The 22716-nt window shown below is 40.1% G+C and overlaps 1 protein-coding gene across 8 annotated transcripts in view; it reads right to left on the bottom strand.

Moving 5' to 3' along the window:
• Window positions 1-22716, bottom strand: part of GRIA4 (glutamate ionotropic receptor AMPA type subunit 4) — a 240246-nt gene that overhangs the window by 63476 nt on the left and 154054 nt on the right. For all 8 annotated transcript variants that reach the window (XM_032990755.2, XM_032990747.2, XM_032990754.2 and 5 more), the window contains exons 5-9: window positions 16863-16916; window positions 14717-14875; window positions 12741-12908; window positions 11002-11106; window positions 1058-1168 (exon numbers count right to left, since the gene is read on the bottom strand). In XM_032990755.2, the coding sequence (XP_032846646.1) occupies window positions 1058-1168; window positions 11002-11106; window positions 12741-12908; window positions 14717-14875; window positions 16863-16916 (597 nt within the window). The remainder of the gene's footprint in view (window positions 1-1057; window positions 1169-11001; window positions 11107-12740; window positions 12909-14716; window positions 14876-16862; window positions 16917-22716) is intronic.

Raw genomic sequence — 22716 nt, 5'->3', positions numbered from 1 at the left:
ACTGCTGGAAATCTGGTAACTAACTGCTTTTCTGAGTAAGAAAAGGTCTTGTCACTGTCCTTTGGATTATTTTCAACTCTGTATTAAATTAGAAAAAATACTGCTTAATAACACATACAGAATATTCCTTCCCATTTGAGACACAGATTATTCTAAAGGGTTAAAATGTCTTGTCTAAATGAAGCAGGTGAAAAGGGCAGTGAACTGAGATGTAAAATCTTAAAAGCGGTCAGGTAAAGGTCACCCTTTGCCAGTTGGCTTTGACAAACATCAGCTTAAAAGGGCATGTTTGACTTCAGAGGGAAAATTGTTAAATATTTTGTTTAAAATACAGATTTGTAAGAAACAATGGTTTTGAAAAACTATACATTAAAAATGTAAATGAATGAAGCAACTGCATTCTCTTTTGCAACCACTCTTTAAAAACATCAGTAACACTGGAAAATCAAACCCCAAATATATTTAGATTTTATTAAAATGGAAATTTTATTGAAATGCTAAATAAACATATTAAGAAATATGTGCAAATGCATCTACTAAATTCATGTTTTCATTCACAATTGAAAGTAGATAATCCAGGTCTCATTGGCTGACTGAACTATACTACTTACAATTTTAGCTCTTGCTAATGTCAATTTTGAATTTATAATGTACCAACAAAAAGTGACACTGTCATTACAGACATCTCATTTTATAGCCTCTGTTCAATTCCGAAGTTTTGGGTTTATATTTTCTTCCAGTTTCTTGTGAGTCAAGATTTATCAATTAGAGGTTGAAAGAATTAACTTCTATTTCAGAGACTTACTTTAGTAAAAAATGGAAAAGACTGAATAAAGGAAAAAAAATACTGCAACTCAATTTTAAAAACCTGATTTTAAGTAAATCATTATAATAAATGCGTACCAAAAAAACTATGTACAGACATAACAGTCAAGATAATTAAAATATATGGCTCACCCTCCCACTAGCCTAGGAATTAGCAGACTAAATTAGAACATAACTAGAAATAAGATAGTGCCACACACCAGTATAAGCATTAAAAAAAGAAACACCTTACCAAAATTGTAGTGACAACTACTGTTCTATTCTCAATGGCTGAAGTGTCATTTCCAAGTGTAGGTTCATGCTGAATCAAAACTAACTTATCCATGTCATTCCAGTAACCAACCTGCAAAACAAAATGTTTATGTTCTACAGTAGAAGAGTCTACATTCTGTATAATTACAAATATAAATGATTATAAGAACAACAGAGTGATCCAAAGATAATTTTGTACCAAAGGAAGTGCTGCCATGCTCACAGGCAGGGGCACAGTGGGATGTATCTTAACACCTTGGGCATATTATCTTGCACTGCTGCTGCATGGAGTCAGAGCTGCCACTCAGATGTTCCTGAATGATTTGACCTACTTACTCTGACCAGAGGTACAAGTTAAATGCCATTTTCAATAGTTTGAAGTCTTCCTGGGACATAAACAAAATACAAGAATTTTTGCTTTCCACAAGAAAATTTTCATCCACTAATCCTCCAGATCTTCCAGTCTTAGAGAAGTGAAAGACATCTGGATGACAGCTTTGCAATTCAGTGACTGATCTCAATTCCCTGCTTCACTATGGGCTTCCCAGGAGACCCCAACCCAGGGACTTATACCAGGCTAGCTCCACTTAACTGCTGGCACTGACCTTTAGTACCTACATTAGAAACCCTGTTATTGAAGCTTTCTCTATACTCACTGGACAGACAGGCACCACCAGACAGTGACTCAGATCATGCAGAATAAGCACCCCTCCTTAGAATAGTGCTTGCTTTCCCCACTGACTCTGAGGCATGGTGAGAGTGAGACCTACAGGGAGGTGGAACAAATCAGGTTTTCTTCTCCTTGGCTGCATTTAGGCTACCACAACCCTTCCCAGAGCAACCTTAAGGTGAAAAAGCTGTCGTGGTTCATTGCTGATGATGAACTTACTCTAGAGCCATATTTGAATCACTTGTTCTTGTACTCCCATGGAGAAAAAAAAAATTAAAGTTGCATGCCTGCAATCTGAAGCCTTCCTTTACATACATACAGACATTTATTTTTGCAGTGCACACCTCTGGTATTCAGTACAGTCTGCAGCTGTGCCCTATGCATTGGTAGTGGTGCTGCTGGGCACAAGATACAAGTCAACATCCTTTCCTGCAAGGGCCCAGGGATGCAGTGCTTGCTGTAAGACCAGATGGTATGAAGGCAGCCTGAGAAAAGGAGATCCTCCTTCAAACTTTTATTGATGCTTTTGAGAGCTCAGTGAACACTTAAAATTCCCCACATACTCCCCAAAATTCCCCACAGGCTATATACTATGTCTTTGAGTGGCCAAAAGAAGATACAAGTCTTAAAATGCTTTACTTTTTGGTAAATCCTGGCCAGTCAGAATCTTACAGCACACTCATCTCCTCGCTCCATGTGGTGATATAATGTTTAGTATCTATATCAGCAAGTGTATTTCTGGATTTGGAGTTCCCTCCCATCATTTAACGTTGCCCTGGCTGACGTTAGGTAGGAAAGGTCTTCCTGGGAATGCTGTGTGCATGACCTTCCCAGTACAAGGTTGATGTCTATGAAATGGCAAGCGGTTCATGACAGTGGTCCCTTGTCCCACTCTTACTTGGAGATATCTAAATCCAACTTCCCACCGATTGTTTCAGCATGCCAGACACAGGTACCTTAGCTGAAACTGCCCTCTCACATGTAACTTGTGGCTCACTAGCAAACACCCTCCCTTTTCCCCTTCTTGCCATTCTGTTTTCTGCAGCTAGATCATGCCTGTCTGTGGAGCCCCAGACAACGCTGCTGGGGAGTAGCTCAGTGGCTGTTCCCCTGATCCAGCACTGACAGCACTCAGCTCCATGTTAAACAGACAACATGAACACAAACATGTCAGTAGAACAGTGCTCTAATACCACCTAAAGGGGCTTTCCAGGTTACCGAGAACCTAATGAATTAAGAGGCTGATCTTTTTTTCCCAGGAAAGGTGCAGACAGTGGCAGTGATTTTAAAAGGTTCCTATCGAAGATATGAAATTCAAGCTGTCACAGCTCACTCTTCAGAAGCACGTGGGGACCAGTCAGCAGCAACTTCCCCTTCCCTCCTTCTTTGATTAGAGTTCAGGAGACCAAGAGCTGGAAGAGAGGAACTCCTTGTCCATCTTACCAGAAGAGGAAAGGGAATTTTAGTGGAAAGTGGACTCCAGGCAGAGCTCCAAAGTAACTTGTCAGTGAAAAAGGACAGTCTGTGTCTTGGATGAAAAGACTTCAGTATGACTGAAACTGTATAAGTGACCAGATCAGTTATGCAGCCAATATTATTTCCTACATTATTGTAGAACCCAGACTAAAATTCACCATCACATAGGACTTGACCTCCATGGCATGGAGAAACGTCATGTTCAGATAAATGCAGTAATGTGGTATGAGAGTCTAGTAGGGCAGAGGAGTGGTTTTGGTTCCTGGTCTCATATGCATTAAAGAATCCCCTATATTCTTAAAACAGGCAACTTTCCTCTTGATTTTTACATTTATTATTTCATTAATCTCCTTTTTGAAAAAAAAAAAAAATACAGAGCAGCAAGTAATTTTAGCAGTCCCTAAAGCAGCGTGCAGACACACTCGCACAGAGAATTACAAATACACGAAGTAGTGCAACTTCTGGTATATTTAGTGAAAATTATAGCACAGGAACCCTGATTTAGGTGTCTGCAGCTAACAGGAAGCTTCAGCATTGCTGATACAGTGGAGAGGGAAGTTTTCTTCTTAGTAGGATGCACTGCTAACAAATATTCTTTTTCATCCAGACAACAGAGTCACAGATACAACTGATAACTGAAATTGTCAAGTTCTTGTCAAAACTGTGACCAGCTAAAGGCAGAACATGTACACCAAAACCTGGCAATCTGGCAAGCTCATTATAATAATGAATGATTGCTTTTCATTGTGCAATTCCTCACTGCTGGAAAGTTCATAAGGAAAGCAGAAAATGAATGATGCACTGTGTTATAAAAGTAAGTACCATATGAAAATGCAGATAGAGATAAAGGAGGTGTTTGAGGAATGTTAGGCATTTTTAAAAGGAATTTTAACTTGTGTGTATGGGTATGAGCTTGTCTTTGTGCATCTCAAACCTGTGCTAAAGTAACTCGAACTCGATTACTGAAGATACATCATGACACTTGTATAAGTATGTAGATTCACAGTCACTGTGAGAGCACTAAATAACAATATGCTTAACAATAAATACCTTAAATCCCCAAGGAAAAACCCCTCAAAGTATGGGACTGAATTCAGGTATTAAAGTACATCCAATTCTATTTGGATTGAAATTGGACTTTATAGCAGTTGCATCCACTTATACAGAGGCTGAATTTGTCTTTTAGTTAACAATATTGGAAAAATATCTTCCCCAAAATAAGTTTGTCACAACAGTTTGGCATTTGAATGGTGTCATTTCTGAAGGCCGGTGAACCTTGTAGCAATCACTGAAGTGCTGCTGCAGAAGTCAACAAGTCACCAAGGGCAACAGAATACTCAAAATTCTTGATAATCAATTTTCACGTTAGTCGCTTAAGCTGGAATTTAGCTGACAAACCTTAGGCTGTCTTGTGCATGTTCATGTATACATATATGCTGTGGTTATTTTTTTTTTCTCTTTTTTTTTTTGTCTTTAAATTTTGGTGGCATGATGAATGGTGAATGACAGAATCACAAAATGACTGAAGTGGGAAGGAAATTCTGGAGGTTATTTGGTCCAGCCCCCTCTGCTCAACCGAGAGCCAGTTGCCCAGGACCGTGTCCAGATGGCTTCTGAATATCTCCAGGGATGGAGACTCCACAACCTCCCCGGGCAACCTGTGCCAGCACTTGGTCACCCTCACAATAAAAAAGTGTCCATTGCCTCTGGTCCTGTGCCTGGGCATCAATGAAAAGAGCATGGCTCAATATTCTCTGCACCCTCCCTTCAGGTATTTGCACACAGTGGTAAGATCCCTCTTGAGCCTTCTCTTCTCCAGGCTGAACAGTCCCACCTCTCCGAGACTTTCCTCACAGAAGAGGTGCTCCACTCCCTTAATCATATTTGCGGCCCTTTGCTGAACTCTCTCCAGTACACCCATGTCTCTCTTGTACTGAGTAGTCCAGAACTGGACACAGCACTCCAGGTGTGGCCTCACCAGTGTTGAGTAGGGGGGAAGGATCACCTCCCTTGACTTGCTGTCAATACTTTGTCTAATGCATCCAAGGATACCATTAGCCTTCTTTGCTGCAAGGGCACATTACTGGCTTATGTTCTGCTTGATGTCCACCAGGACCCCTGGTGTCTTTTCAGTCAAGTTGTTTTCCAGCTAGATGACCCTCAGCATATATCGGATCCTGGAATTGTTCCTTCCCAGGTGCAGGACTTTGCAGTTCTCCTTGTTGAACTTCATAAGGTTCCCGTTGGCCATTTCTCCAGCTTTTCAAGGTTCCTATGAATGGCAGCACAATCCCCTGGCATATCAGCCCCTCCTCTCAGTCTTGTGTCATCAGCAAACTTGCTGGTGGCACACTCTGTCCCAGATCCAGATGATTAATGAAGATGCTAAATGGGATTGGACCAATTTTGACCCCTGTGATACACTAGTTACTGGCCTCCAATCAGGCCTCAGACCACTGATCACCACCCCCTGGGCCTGGCCCTTCAGCCAGGTTTCAACCCACCTCGTTTGCTTATCTAGCCCATACACCAATAGTTTCTCTAGGAGGATCTTATGGGGCACAGTGTCAAAGGCCTTAGTGAAGTCCTGGTAGACAATATCCACTGCTTTCCCCTCAACTATGAGGCCAGTCATTTAATTCTAGAATTTTATCAGGTTGATCAAGCATGACTTCCCCTTGGTGAAGTCAGCCATACTGGCTACTCATGATGATCTTCTTGTCCTTAATGTGACTGGAAATGGTTCCCAAGATTAGCTGCTCCATTACCTTTCCAGAGATCTAAGTATAGTTCCCTGGGTTCTCCTTCTTGCCCTTCTTGAAAGGTGAAATGACATTTACTTTCCTACAGTCTTCAAGCACTTTTCCCAGCCACCATGATCAACCAAAGATTATTGAGAGTGTCCTTGCAACAACATCTGCCAGCTTCCTCAGCACTTGTGGGTGCATCTGTCATGTCCCGCTCAGAAGAGGGAGACAAGTGACTTAGATTTGTAAATCCCCAATGGAGTGGACAACGGTGAGACAAGTCTCAGAGTCCAGACATTTATTAATTCCCCACAATATACTAACTGGATACATGATAATTGGCTAAGTATATAACAAATCATGGCCAGTGAAATGGTATGCCTTGCGTTGCCTAATAGTAATAAGGAAAAAGGAAAAGAAAAAAAGGAGAGAGATATATATAGAGAGGTAGAAATAGAGGTCACAGGTCTGGGTTCCTGCATTTGTCCCACCCGAGTTTGCCAGGGATGCATCCATCCTCTTCACTTCCTCACTTCCCCTTCTTTGTTTCTTTTTACTCCTCACCCCCCCCCCCCCCCCCCCCCCAATTTATACACATTTTCCTTGGGTCTGTTGCCTAGGTCAACCCACATATCTACATATCACATGTATGGGGAGGGGTAAGATGCTTCATGTGATGATGCAACTAGCATGATTTAGTTAATCTTCATTAGCATATTCAAGGTGTCAACTTTAATATGCATTTTGTGGATAATGAAGCAAGAGTCATTCACCAGACAGATGACCCTTTAAACTTTACAAGGGGCACCAGAACAGAACTGTCCTGTCTCCACATGGCTCCCTCCTAAAGCTGCACCCTGTGCTATCCAGGCCGCCTTATCAGCTCCGGCCTCCACATTATCCATCCTGTGACAATAGTTTCATTACTTGTGAGTGTCTGTGACACTCCTTGGCTCAAAGGGCCTCCGCTCTCACGCCATCCCTTATCTTTACCAGGTCCCATCTCTCGCCGTTATTTATGCTTCCCTCAAGGCTGCTTCTCTCAGTCCTTGTTTTTGGGGAGTTACAAGTCGTCCCTTATAGCATCCCATAAGGGCCCATGGACTTCTGTATGTCCAGTTTGCTTAAGTATTCCCTGACTTGATTCTCTTCCATCAAGGGTATATCTTCCTTACTCCAGCCTTTCTCTCTTGTCTCTGGGACCTGTGATTCCTAAAGACCAGTCTTGCTAACAAAGACTGAGGCAAAGGCGACATTCAGTACCTTAGCCTTTCCCATGTTCTGTGTACTCAGGTCCCCTGTCTTATTGATTAAAGGTCCCACATTTTGTCTAGTCCTCCTTTTGCCACCTGTGTACATACAGAAGCCCTTCACGGTGTCTTTGATGTCCTTGTTCAGATTTAATTCCATTTGGGCTTTAGATTTCCTAACTTCATCCCTCGGTGCTCAGACAATGTTCCTGTATTCCTTCCAGGTTACCCATCCTTGCTTCCACACTCTGTATACTTCCTTTTTGTGTCTGAGTTTGGCTAGGAGCTCTTTGTTCATCCATGCAGTCCTGACATTTATCCCTGACTTCTTGTTCATCGGGATGAAACTCTCTTGAGAGGAGGTGATCCTTAAATATTAAGCAGCTCTCTTAGACCTCTTTTTCCTTCAGGGCCTTACCCCTTATTTTCCAAGCAGATCTTTGAGGAGGCCAAATTCTGCTCTCCTGAAGTGTGAGCTTTCTTTTCACCCTCCTCCCTGCTCTTAGGCTCCTGAATTCCAGCATCTCATGCTCACTGCAGCCAGAGCTGACTTTGACCTTCATATCCCCAATAAGCCCCTTCTTATTGGTGAGTAGGAGGTCTAGCAGAGTAACTTTCGTCATCACCTCCTCTATCCCTTGGAGGAATAAATTGTTGTCAATGGACTTTAGGAACCTCCTGGATTGTGTATGTCCTGTTGTGTTGTCCCACCAGCAGATATTGGGGTGCTTGAAGTTCCCCATGACAACCAGGACCTGTGGATATGAGGCTGCTCCTATCTGTCTGTAGAGGGCCTCATCCACTTCTTCCTGGTCAGGTGGCCTAGAGCAGACACCCACTGTAAGGTCACCTTGACCTGTCCTCTCTATAAACCTAACCCATAAACTCTCAGCTGGCTCCTTATCCATCCCCAGGCAGAGCTCCATGCACTCCAGCTGCTCTCCTACATAAAGGGCAACTCCCTCTCCTCATCTTCCTTGCCCGTCCTTCCTAAAGAGCCTGTACCCCTCCCCTGCAACACTCTAGTCATAGGAGCCACCCCACTACGTCACCATGATCCTTCCCCTCACCAGCAGGTTTTATTGTTCTGCAGACAAGAACCAAGTAAGAAAGGTTGCATAAGTGAAACTAATATGAGCACTCGATATTATTTCACATTTTACTAAACTATATAGAAGTCTGCCTCTGACCAGCTGTGCCATTTTGTAATGCTCTGTGCACATCCTTAAAGCTGTGGGCAACAAAAGTCACTTTTCTAAAGATTAGAGGCATACATTACTCTGACTGGAAAGTCTAGTCCTGAAAAGATATTGCTGGGTGACTCATAAGTCATGTTATGTAGGACATGAGAAGAAGATATTAAAAATGAAGGCTTCTTAGTTCGATTAAGTATCGCCATTTCTCACATTATATAGGATTTGTCAGGCTGAAGCACAGAATTGGTCCAATGATCACATATAAAATACTGTGTAATACATGAGAAACAAATTCTTGTGAGTAGCCAGATCTGTCAAAGATGTTATGGCTTGGTATATCAAAGACAGGTAATGGCTTAAGAGCAGCAGAGGCATGCCCGAAATTGTAAGAAAAGCACCTAAGGACTCTAGCACAGCACAGACATAGCTCTTCTATTTGCAGCCACCCTCCCGTTAAATTGAAGGCAAGAAGAGAGGGTGGGTGGGAACAACCCTGCAGTAGTTCCAGACACCTCAAAAAAGGTGACAAAAGTTGTAACAGGAACAACAGGCCACTTTCAACGGTTTGCTGCCAACCTGTTCTAGTTTGGGCTGAAATAGAGTTAATGTTCCTTTTTGGTAACTAGAATAGTGCTGTGCTTTAGATTCAACATTGGGTTTGGCATGAGAAGAACGCTGATAGCACACTGCTGTTTTCAGCTGCTACCGAGACTTCAAGGACTCTCCAACTCCCCATGTCCTGCCCGTGTGAAGGTGCACAAGAAGCGGGGAGGCAGCACGGCCAGAGCACCAGACCCAAACTGGCCAATGGAATATTCCATATCATGGAACGTCATGCTCACTATATCGAGGAGGTGTGGTCAGGAAGGGGTTCTCTCTCTCTCTCTCGCTTCCAGGATCTTGGTATTTTGGGATCGCTAGCCGGGAACAGGCTGGGTATTGGTCAGTGGGTGGTGAGCAATTGCATTGTACATTGCCCATTTATATTTTCTATTGCTGTTGTTGTTTTCATTTTATTACCATTATTAAACTGTTTCTATCTCAAACTGTGAGTCTCCCTTTACCCCTCCAATTCTCTCCCCCATTCCCAGGTTGGGGGGGAGGGTGGGTGAGTGGCTGCGGGGTGGTTGGCTGCCGACCAGGCTCAAACCACAACACAAGCAAATTCCCTAATGAGTTACTGAAGTTGTGACCTAATTAACCTCATCTTTTTCACGTTGTCTTCCCTCCTGTACAACTGGAAATCGGGGATGGAAAGGTCCTATTTTACCACTTGCCTTCAATACACCTCAGCCACCCGTACATCCTCCTGGCTGCCAACAGTGCAGTGCAGAGCCAGGGAGGGAGCAGGGGTGGAAGCAAGGTCAGACACATTGCCTGGCAGGAGACCCTGGGCTTCCCAAGAGAGAAGGAAGACAGAGTCATCTTTCCCAATATATTCTTTAGCCATCTGTCATACTTTCAAAAGGCAACTGCACCAACACGCCTCATACACAGGTACATGCTTTGTTTTGGTCTACAGCTCTATACTGTGATATACTGGCCAGTTGTTCAGCCCAGTGTATAATTCTGCCCTGAGTCTGCAGTTTAACACTGCCTCCTCATCACTCTGGTGTGTACCTGTCTTCGGGGACACGCAGTTCATCTGGGTTACTATTTACTGGTCTTGTCACCTCTGGCCCAACAGCAGAAGACTAATTAATTTGATTCTGATTGCCTTGACCCCTATACAAGCATCCATGATTCTCCTATTCAACATCAGCTTCTCATTTTTTCTTGTTCTGATGAACTTGCAAACAAAACAGGCCACAGTGCCTCCAAAGGAAATAAAATCCTTGAGCCTGAGTGCATCTTCTGCTCTTTATTTGTTTTATACTATGAAAAATGGATAAATTTCAGAACAGAAGAGCAAGGGTTAACAAAGTACCCAGGCTTATCTTTTCAAAGTGATAGAGATGAGTGATAAGCTATATGCATTCAGACATGGAGGATCTGCTTAGACGTATATTAATGTGCATTTGACTAACTTGCTTACAAGCAACCAATCAAGCACACAGGGTTAGATACTGCAATTAATTTCAGAAAATCAAGTATTCAGGGCATTTTCTCTTCCTTCTCTCTCCTCTCCTTTCCCTCTTAAAAGCCCTATATTAGTTACAGCATATGATTCATGTTTACACAGAATGTACAAATGACCCTGCCTAAAAATGTCACTAATTTGTAAGACAGAAATCTTTGGATAAGATACAAGGAATATCAACTATTCAGAGTTCTGACCATTTTCCATCAGCCAGCAGCCTAGCAACATGCCATCCAGCTGATTTTCATTAGTATGCTTGACTGACTGATGTCCCACCTCTCCAAGATGCACACTTGTTTTTTTGTTCCTCAGTTTGTTGCACTGAATTATAGTATCTAGTAGAAAATGAAGTTTAAATCTGCTTCCATTAGAAATATCCATGTATTCAACATATTATCTTTTTTTAAACCACACGGAGTCCAGTTTAACATAAGTTTGCATAATCATTTCATCATACATAACTCATTTATATGAAAGCAGAATAGTAAACACTGTCAGCATATACCTTCCGAGGGCCTGTGTTCTTCAGCTCAAAGACATCCATGGTGTAGTTGACTCTGCGACCATAGTGGTCAAACTGAACATTTCCTGTCAATCCTTGTATTCGAACCTACAAATGGAAGAAAAAACATAATGAAAATCCAGCCTTTTATTCTTTATTCCAAATGTCACAGAGCAGCAAAAGTTATCCTGGTTATGCCCTTAAATTATTATAACAACACTACTTTAGTATAGACAGGCATTATAAAGAAAAAAAAATGGGTACTTCTTCTTTGCATTCCTTCTTCCTGTCAAAATCTGCTCAAAATAGGCTTAGATATGCCAGTTTTTAAGGGCTAACAAAGACACACAATGGACCTTCTCTTCTTTCATATATGCAGGTCAATATTTTCCATCTGCAGGTCCTAAAGAGAAGTACGTTCTTTATCATTCTCATCACTGATGCAGAATATTTTGGAACACATGAAACAAACCTGAAGGATGTTTGACCTGAACTCATATATCTTTTTAGCTTACACTCTGGTGGATTAAATGTATAAATTTAGTACATTTTGTGCATCAAGGTAAACTCAAGAGCAACCTTGGCCCCAGCAAAGCTATCTACTATCACAGAAGATGGGTGACATTCATAGGGCCTGAAAAGTGTTTTCAAAGCCTCAGAGTGGAGAAGGACAGATGTAAAGCCGTAAGATTGGCTGTGAGAGTCCTCCACCATCTGTGTCTTAGCTGAAATCAGAACTATTGTTTTTTCCTTTCAGCTCTTTAGTTCCTCACCGAAGGATGCCCAGACTGTGGTCCACATCCCAAAGAAGCCATGGCCATACTGCTGCTGGGTCTGTTTGTACCAGGGTCCAGCTATACAAACCTCTTTGGCCAGATTTGAAGGCTCATGCTGTCTGCCCTAACACAGAAGCCAGACTTTGGGCTTCTCAGAATTGTTAGAGATCTGTGCATCTGCACAGAGTATGTGAAGCATACAAAATGTTTTATTTCTATCCCGACGAGTCATGATGTGGATTTAACCACTTACTCCTTCCCTCTGTCCACTTCTATCTCTGCCAATTTTTCTCCAGGACAGAAACCTCGGCTTCTAGGCACAGAGCTGCCAGCTCTGTCAGCAGTCACTTCTCCTCAGCAGTTTCTCCTGAGTGGAGCCTGCTCATTTGCAATGATTTAAATTCTACTGCAGGATTTCTATTTTCTTACTGTCCCATTCAAAGGAAAGGCTAAATCATCTTGACAGAGATCTGGAACTTTCTAGGCATCCATATTCATCAGGAATTCAAATTCCTGACATCAGAGAACAATAGCTCTGGGTTATTTCTTTTTAAAGAAAAAATACTACCTATGTGACTTCCCTGGGAGAAATCTACTTCTATTCAAGATGACAGAAACATATTTGAAAGGTTGTATTATGTAGCTATACCTTTCTCCTTAAATGACAGTATCTGTACTCCCAGATTATATGCAAAAGCAACAGATGAAATCACCAGTTCAGTGGAGGAAGTCCCAACTATCTTAAGAGAACTAATAGTAGTTTCAAATAGTAGGAGTTACCCTCTGCCTTCATTCCAAGTTATAAACAAGAACAACCAAAACAGCCCCAGCTGTTTCCAAATGGCAACTGAAAAATAAATTTCTCCTCTCCCATTACTACTGTTGTGTATAACAGCTTCCGAATCATATAGTGTACAACTAGTATCTAATATTCACAAAGATCACTAGGATCAAGTCTACCCATACCTGTTTTAATGTCCTCTCCATATCAATTCCTTGACCCCATGGAGCTGCAGGGTTAGCAAGACAATCACCAGCATTTCCTCGCCTTGAAATATCAATTTTCTGTCTTCTAAGATTACGGAAAGTTTCAGCCATCACGAGTACTCCATCATATGTTAATGCAGATGTATACTAAATAGATGGACAAATACACTGCTTTAGAGTTGGCATGTCTTTACAAAAATCAGCTGTCTCAGATATTTCTAGTTTGATTCATTATGCAGCAGTTTCTACACCTCCATTTAGAAAAAAACTCTCCTTAAAATAAAAAGCAACTTTGTCTAAGGAACAAATGCAGGACTGAGAAGAGTACATTTCAGTAACTCCAGCCTTAAAACTGTATTTCTTAAGGGTAGATAAATCCGCCTCTGAAGAATTATTAAAAGAAACAAATTAAACTGGTAAAATTCAAGTCTTAATATTTTTTACAGTTGTCTTATGTGTTAGGGAATAACCCCACTCATCCAACTTATTCAAAAGAAAAGAAAGAAAACATTAACTCACAGAGAAAATAAAACTCAAAAAAAAATGCACAGCTATTGAGCAGACATCCAGGCTATTGGAATTGCTAAGAATGATCAAGGGTACATTCTTCCTATTGGAAAATCTATGTTGACTCTCTGAATGACATAGGGCACTGAATGGTCTGTGTTTCTACACTAACTACAGTAATTGCTTTAGGTTGAGAACATGCCAAATGAAATGTGTAGAGCAAGTCGTCAGCAGATGTTAGCTTGGAGCCACATAAACAAAGGGGAGATTTGTCACTGTGGTCCTCTGATGGACTGCACCAGGAGAAGTTGCTCATATGCCCAGGGCTGCTACTGATATGCTTTGTAACTTCCAAAACTTAAATTCACTTATTCAAGTCTAATTCCGTTCCTTTCATTTGCCTTGCATAGCATATTATAAGCTCTTTGGGACACAGTTTACCTTTATAATCTCAAATTTTGGTTATCCATAGGTGAATTATGTGCAATTCAGATTAATCATGCTGACTTCTCAGAAGGAGGCAGCACAATCCTGTTCATGTGGCAAGGAGTCCTACAGAGTAAATTGTGTCTGTCACCAGTACTTGGGGATGTCTGTACTCCATAGCCCATAACATCCTTGTTTTTTTTTTCCTCCAGACCATAAGTGTATCGAATTTTCACTGAATTATATAGGTATGCTTTGTATTACCCATGTTGATACTTCCTCTACTTTGCCAATCTACCACTCTCCCAGCCAAGGGTGGGCTGATTGCTTATCTTTGCACAGTGCCCAGCAGAAAGGAGTGCATTCTCAACCAGGTCTGACATTCATTAGTATGTATAATAACAGAACTGTTTTGTTGAAGTCATGTTTATAGCTATGATGTGATTTGTATGCCAAGAAAATTATAGGCGAGTGAGATATTTTGTTATCCGTCTGTGAGGGATTAGGATAGAGGAACACTGGGATGTGATTTCACTGTAACAGCGTGCCTGAAAGTGATTACTACAACAGGTTTTGAAGTGGATAGAATTTCCAGAGGAAACTCCAAATGAAAATTTAAGGGTAGTAAATTTACAATAGTGGTTATATTTTGTATACAGAAGAATTCAGCTGTCAGGAATGCTCTGCAAGCTAAGTGAATCTAGATAATTAGACTAATTACTATAGAATTGCTTGAAATTAAGTTGTCAGTTAAGCATCTGACCTTTAATTCCTGTCAGTTAAGGGATGAAGTTGGAGAATAAGTGACAAAGGACATTAAAGTACATCCATGAAACGTGTTGCAGCTTGTGTTTTTATCATACGATCATAAGGACAGGCATAATTAGCTCCCATTGATAGCATGATAAACAGCCTTCTCTTCTGCCTAAATATTAAGGTCTTCATTCATGTATTCAGCAATGTTAATCAGAAATCATAACACTTGAGTGATATCTTTGGTAGCACTTCAGATCACCCAGTACCTTTGGTGGTGTCTCAGATCCTGGGTATTCTCTCTGGTCCAGCTTCTTCCAGCGCTGCATCAGCTTAGTTACCATTGGGGTACTGAAATCTACTAGCTGAAATCCAGTCACATTGGCTCCTCCATGCATAAATCTCTCCAGAGAAATATCTTTGAATCCCTAGAAAATCAATTTAAGATTTTGTTTGTCCTCATACACAGCTGTGGGTCCAATCTGTTCTATGTCAGCAAGGCAGCATAAAGCATGTACAGCAGCAGGTTTCCATTAGAAGTCAAGACTTAAAACCAGAAAATAATGTTGAACCTTTGTTCATAGTTTTCATTTGTGTAATGAAGAATGAAACAAAACCAGGAAATAAATTTCCCACATTATTTCTAGGGTGGTCCTGACAGCCAAGCAACACATTGCTGGGAATGGCAGACAGTTTTTGAAGAAATGCCTTTGGCGAATCAACTGAAAAGTGCCTGCAGAATATTAAAGGCTTAATTCAATTTCCATCAAAGCTGGCAGATTTGAATGAGGACTGTACTAGTGCTTTAACCGATAGCTCCCTGTTTCTTTGCATGTTTGCAAAATGAGCTATTGCGTAAGTATATTTATTCCAGGATTCATTGTTTACGCTGAAGGTGTCTGACACAATGAGATAATATAATAGACATTAGAAGGCAGAGGCAGCGCATGAGAATCTCCCTGTCAGTGCAAGGAAAATGTAAGATCAGACTCACACTTTTGTGAAATATGATTGTGATAGCTCTCAGACCTGCTATATATTTAAAACCTAGAGAGACCCCTAACATTGCAAGAAAAAATAAAGTACATATACTTCCTAACTTACTAGTTTCTCAGGCTAATCTGTTCAGCACATATAAAGACAAATTCTTTACTAAAATTTGCCTTTAGTGACATAACTGAACTTCAAGAAGCTGCAAAATGCAAACTGCTAAAGCAAGCTATGAAGCAAGCATCATCAATCCTTCTGCTCCTTTCCCAGTTGCTATGTTTAATGCTAGCTCAGAGGTATCTTATATTTATTTTCTTAAATTCCTCTGATCAGCATTTATCAGTGCAAACAGAATTGCATTATCACACTTAAAAAGGAAAGATTTAGGAAAAAAAAACAAAACTTGTGGGGTACTGACTTGATACCCCAGGGGAAAAAAAATGTTTAAGATGGAGATTTGATTCATGTCCTAATGGATACTGACATTAAATATAAAAGGTGATGCATGAGGGAGTTGTATTACCCACATTATTGAACAGCCAGTACATAGCAACATGTACCCCTGCTGAAATAAATGAGTAGATGTGTCTGTATATCCACTGTATATCCCACATGTAGTTCACTGTAACATCCAGTTCCTTGTTTATAGCAACTGTTTTGCATGGCAAAAGTTACTTGGGGAACTATAAATTTGTAATACTGAAAATCTAATTTGTAAGACCTAGGAGAATAGACATGTCTCATATAAAATGCCTGAGGTCTTAAAAATAACTGAAGTGATCTTAAGTTAAGGTACAAGTACAGCAAAACACACTAAAATATTTCATGTCAACTAAAATTCCTTGAGGGAGAGTAAAAAGAAAACAATTTAAAGCATACATTAGAGACTGTCCTACATTCACTGTGCTTCACCAGGCAAGTATTTTGGCTTAAAGAATGGATTATTTTAATAATATTGCATTACACTTTCTTTGCCCTCTTCTGAACATTATCTGTGTGAATGTGCAGCTTAGAGTGTAAATACTGAACTAATAATTTGACTGGAAATAGCTGATCTTACAGCAAAATGAATGCTCCTTGTAGAACGTAGAAAAGTTACCTTGAGAGTTGTTATGTTACTAATATTAAAAAGATGAGTCAAAAATCATAGGGTAGTTCTGCAGATTCTAATTCAGCCACAAGATACACTTAGCAGTCCTTTATGCTACACTGATTTTGATAAAATTTAAAAGGGTAACATTGTGCCCTTCTTGTCTGGATGCTGTAACAGCAAAATCAAGTTCTTTAATACACCATAAAGAATGTATCATACACAACCACATATTAGTGACAAATGGCAAATGTTGTGTAAAGTGCTATAACTTCAAAATAAAACTGAGTGTTTCACTTACCAAGCAGGAGTATAATTCTAGAAAAGTATCTTACCAGGTTGGCAACAATATAATGGTATCCTTTAACATGCTTTCCCACGCTCACAATCTGTGGGAGAGAAGTAAGAAAGAATAAGAAAAAGCAATGTCATATTGTTTTCTGTAGAAAGGTGTTTTCATAGCCATACAGATATAAATTCTGAAATATATATAATCAGTAATATAATGCTGACAGTCTTTCTCCAATAAAGTTGCTATAACTTTCTAGGTGCTTAATCATGGGAAAAAGGTAAAATGAAAGTAATGAACTGGTAATCTGAATGTCTTCTGTATGACAGAAAATGTTACTGCAGTATACCATTTCATCAAATAGAGCAATTATCTATGGGATACAAATTCAGAAGGAGGAGGTCACACATTAGCAAGAAATCCTGCCTGCTAATGTACGTTTTAAGTTTAAATAAGTGCAGAATTTATGACTCAAACTAGGTTTTCACCTCTTTGGATCAAAGCTGTTTGCCCTTGAGGTGGTCAAGTACTAGAATGTTATTTGGCTCTTAGTAATACTCTGAAGACTTTGGGAATGGGCATGAGTGAGGTCAGAGCAAGAACGGACAGCGAGACTGCCTTTGAGTGTTTAACCAAAATATAATGTTAAGTGATGCAAAAAGGGAACAATCATGATGTACAGCTGTTACAGTCCTGATGTGGCAGTATCAACAACAGGGTTTAGACAAAAACTGTATCAACCAGCACATTGTATCAGTATTACTGCCATTTCTATGATGGAACGCCTCTCATTTAATGTGCTGAAAATCAAAAACGGGGAGACAGAATATTTTGTCAGTAGAAAATGGTGTTAATATTTTCATTTCAGACTAAAGCTGTTTTTATTAAAGAAACTAACAGTAATATCTGTAACATGCAGCTTGCATTTAATACCAGTAAAGAGTTCTTTTAACTCTTATTTTTGATAGTTTACCACTCATTTAGAAAAAAGTCTGCTTGCAGTCCAATTATGTGAGGTTTTTTTATCCTCCTGTACTCATCTCCACAAAGCATTTTACATCCCTTCCAAATGAATAAAAAACATACAGCTGGAAGTTTTTCATGTGGTGCAGGTTACTCAGTAAGTAATGGGAAACTTATAGATCTATCTTCTTTCCTGCCTTGAAATCTTAGCTCTAGGCCCTGTCCCGAAGAATTGGCAACTTCTTGCCTTTACGGATCACACCTCATGTTCAAAATACAGAACAACATTCACTAAGTCTTGCAGCCCTTTTCCCAGTGCAGTAAAAAATAACTAGTATCACATTTTGGAGATGAGAGAAAAGTTGCTGAAGGACTATGTAATTTGGCCAGAGACACCTAAGGATCCATGATCTAAATCTGGATTAAGACTTGGAAATGCTTGTTTCCCAGCTCTACCATTGCAGTAACTCAATATGCTTCTACATCAGAGTAGAAGGGAACATCGAAGGGATGTGTCATAAGCATCTTGTCAGAACTATTCTAATTTCATTATTTTAAAGTAATAAAGTAAATAAGCAATTTATCTGTTATCCTTTTGTTCTTCTTGTTTCCCAGCATCTATTTTGTATTTATAGTCTGTAGCTAAAATGCCCATAGTCCTCACAGTCAAACTGAGTAAATACTGCAAATGATTAACCAGATTTGTTTCTGTGCTTGTTCCTAGCAAATGCACATAGAAATGACTGTAGAATTTCTGGATTTAATGTGAACAATACAGAATATTTTGGAAAAAAAAAGAAAAAATTGGAATTTTTCTATGTATTGTCTCAAAACTTGTTTCTTAGAACGAGTGATAAAGGTATGCACTTATGTATCATTTAGTTGTCTTAACTTCCTTTATAGTCAGCGAAAAGAGCAGGCACTTTGAGGAAATGATTCATCTTATCCTAAAGCACATGTCTAAAATTAATTACCCAGCTTGTGCCCTGAAAGTGCATATTTTCCTGCACTGACTAGAAAAAGAGTTGATGATGATTAGCTCTGATGTAGACACCTACATTTTATATCCCTAATGTTAACTGAGACGAATTTCACCCTAAGAATATTGATCATGCAGACAGAGAAATGATGCTATATGGCTTGTATTTTCAACCAAGATTGGATACAATTCTGATTTTGATTTTGAAAATGTTCACGGTTATTGATCACACATAGTCTGAAAACTAGGAATTGTTTATGATTTATGAAAAAAGGGCCTGTTCAAATGAAACAGCTTTCTGTGAGCATCTTATACTTCTGAATATCCAAAATATACATATGGTCACCTTTCTCTCTTGAATACTCAAAGCTGCAGGTTATGATCTATAAAATAGGATATGAAATGTCTCTACCTGAAGAATCACCTTTCTCTATACTGTACTTCTGCACTGAGATATATTGAGGCAATGAACCTAAATCCTTAATAACAAAAGGAGTTTTTGACAGCTATTCGATCTAAAACGCAAACTCTCAGACTTTTCCACTCTATTCTTTAACTGGTTAGCAGTGATGAGAGCTTTAACATATATGAGACCTCAGCCATTCCATACATATAATAGTAGATATTACCCCAAACCACGAACTAAACAGATGAGTGCGTGAGGGAGTAATACTTTTCTTCTGTGGCAGCACAGGGAGGGGAGGTAAAAGAACCAGCAAATCTATTCTGAAAGGGGAAAACAGGGCTGGGATTTTGACAGATGAAAGAGTGTTCCAGAAAGCCTTTGCCGTAGAAGTTAATTAAGCCTGGGACACCTTAAAAATCCAGGTATGTCCTCATACACCCCTACATTCAGACCAAAGGGCCAAGTTCAGTCACAGGCCAGAGAGAGGGCAGAGTTGCACCACATAACATCTACATTAGCAAGTAGCAAAGTCTGTAGGATAGGGTATGTAGAGCAAAAACGTTGGTGCTGAGGAGCTAACATCCATAGCATGCATATTTCAGGGTCTTACTTTGGACTATCTCTAACCTGGTCACTAGACTTAACTCACACTGGGCACTGGTGCACTTCAGCGGTGCTTCTGGACACATCTTGTTTGGCATCATCCAAAAGAAAACCAGATTGCTGGCAATCTGGGCAAGTGGGATCAGATCCATTCCTCCCCCTCACATAGTACTTAATTACTTACATCTTCTAAACATTCATTTTTGTTTTGTACTCCCACTCTGACTTCTCCTTAAACACCACACACAGATACTGCACCTGGCTTTTGTTACAGTGAGAGTTTAAGGTGATCTCAGCTTGCTCAGGGACATTTTGGGAAGAAAGTGTTGGGAAGGGTGAACTGATTTGTGACTTCTTTGGGGAAGGATGAGATTGGGTAAAAGCAGAATGCTGAACTGGCTTTTGTATATTGATTTGCATGTTTTAATTAAATGACCAAGGTGGCTAGCACCTAGAATTGGAGCTTTTTTATACTTTTATTTATAAAACTGAAGAAATTATCGAATAATCAACATTGTTCTGGAGAAGAATGAGTAAGAAAATACAGTCTGCTTCCAAAATTATCATTAACAGGAATGACAACAGGAATCATTCATGGATTATCCAGTAGTCACATTATTAGTGAATACTTCATTTCAGTAAATGCAACAGAACAGAACCAAAGAAAATGAAATATTAAGGCCATTAGGCTATCAAGGTTGTTTCAGATTGTAATGCAACTTTTAGTTTTTTTTTCCAAATATCATCATGTATGTGAGTGTCCAGAGAAAGCTGAACTTTGAAAAAAAACATAAATCAGCCTTAGGCTCCATTCACATTACTAAATGCATTTATGTATAAGAAACTAAAAAGAACAGTACACTGTGACAATTTTTAGCTGCCGATCTACCATGCTGCAATTAAGAAAACACGTTATTCTGATATCAGTGATTCCAGTGATAATCAAAGCTAACTAGAATTATACCACTGATTTTTAAAGTGTGGTAAAAGCTAGGCCAATGAGATCTGAATCCAACTTACACTTTAGACACAACTCTGAACTTTCTGACTTTAACACAGAATACTGTTCTTTCCATTTAGATGAACAATAGCCTTACCTAGAAAACTGAGAAAGTATTCCACTATTGAAAAGTAGAGCTACCAGTGTCTGCTTTGATTTTTTTTTTCCTAAGGAGTAGCAAGTTCACTGACTTTGATAAAAACATTTCCAGACTTACATCAGAATCCGAATAGAGAATCAGGCCCCCAGTCATCTTCTGTTCTCTACTACTATGAAATGGATATTGCATTTAACTCATTTTAAAAGAATGCTTAACTCCTGTAGCATGAAATGTTCCTCGTTATGATTTCCAGAAGATGGAGGTCAGTACAGCCGGAGTGAAAAAGACTTATTTTCAGTTAAATCTCTTCAAAGGGTGATAGCTGTGCATTACCTATGGGACTTTAACAAAGGTTTTCTTCTTAAGCTATTGTGTCACAATCCGCCGCTTTAAGAAAAAGAACACCTGCAATAAAATGAAGTGTGTCTAACACAATATAAAAAGTGTGGAGACTTGTTAAAGATAGAAGATTGAGACCTGACCTGAAATACTGTGTCAGAAATGGTGATGATATAAACCACAACTGAAACGGGATTTTATACAGTATCTGAAGCAAGGATAAATCTTTTACAAAGCCATAAAAAATCAATTGAGAAACAAGCTTAATTTTAACAGCTAGTGCTCGTGAAAGGGCACTGTTGTTGGGGAAAGAGTGGACTGTTAACAGCCTACAGCCACCAGAGAGGATGTTAAAGAAGACAACAAGCAAAGCAGATGTGGCTCCTTACAAATCAGCATTTCTTTCCCTGTTGCAAAGGCAGGCTGAGCCGGCACAGTGGTGCACACACCTGCCCCATGCACAGCCGAGCAGAGGGGAAGGATGCTTCCCACACAGCTCCCGTGCCCACGAGCAGCTGGCCTGCGTGGCGTGGGCAGCTGCTCAGGAAGAAAACACGGAGGTGACTCAAAGGCCATTAACCAGTGCCCTGACCACGGCTGGTTGCTTTTTTCTGCTGCTAAAGTTGTTTGCATTCAAGGCCTACTCCTCTGAAAGGCTCACTCAGAGCTAAATGGGACATGAAGGCTTGTTGGGAAAAAGGAGACAAGGAAGGAGAGGAAGTGTGTAAGAAGTTCACTTTACAAATATTATGAACTATTTGTATTCATCCTTTGTCTTCAACTGCCTATTTGTTCTTTCAGTAACTGAAATAACCTATTTCTTGGGTCCAAACCTCATCAGTTGTGTGGTGCAGTGGCAAAACGTGTTTTTATTACTGTGCAGTGTGGGACTATTATTGCGTGCAAAATCCCAGCTGCTTCACAGAAAATGAGCCTATGCAGAAAGCTCCTCCTGGCTCCATGGAGTGAGGAAGATGCTGGTGGCAGTGCCAGCGGCTGGCTCTCTCACGGGGAAGAGCTATCAGTTTGCATTTACATTATTACGGTGTTGCTTAGATGCAACTCCTTCAACCTCTAGGGAAAAAAGTATGGAGAGAAAGGAATGATGAGGAAGAGGCACTTTATGAATCTCCCAACTCCCCTGGGACTAAGAAGAGATACACAGAGAGCTGCTACTATGTCCCTGACGTAGTGTAAGCCTAACAACGCTGCTACTGGCCCAAACTACTGTGTGTCATGCACATACCAAAATCTTTGGCTAATGATTTGCTCCTGTGGTTCTATGTGAAAAGAACTAAACCTGCATTATGTTCATGCAAATCAAAAAGATATGGAGGAAAACTGAAGACAGTGAGAGACAAGGCAAGTCCATGCCATTTCTGACTCAAGGGATAAAGAAATCCTCATTATGCAACTAAACTACATGTAAAAGCAATGAGATCTCTTGATAAACACTCATCTGTGTTGTGCTAGTGATCCTTTGTGCCAATGGGCTCCTGTGTTCATGAAA

Source organism: Tyto alba, unplaced genomic scaffold, assembly GCF_018691265.1.
Source record: "Tyto alba isolate M040663 unplaced genomic scaffold, T.alba_DEE_v4.0 Super-Scaffold_2, whole genome shotgun sequence".
Lineage (NCBI taxonomy): Eukaryota > Metazoa > Chordata > Aves > Strigiformes > Tytonidae > Tyto > Tyto alba.
The sequence above is the reverse complement of the archived record's forward strand: the minus strand, read 5'-3'. Positions and strand labels throughout refer to the sequence as shown.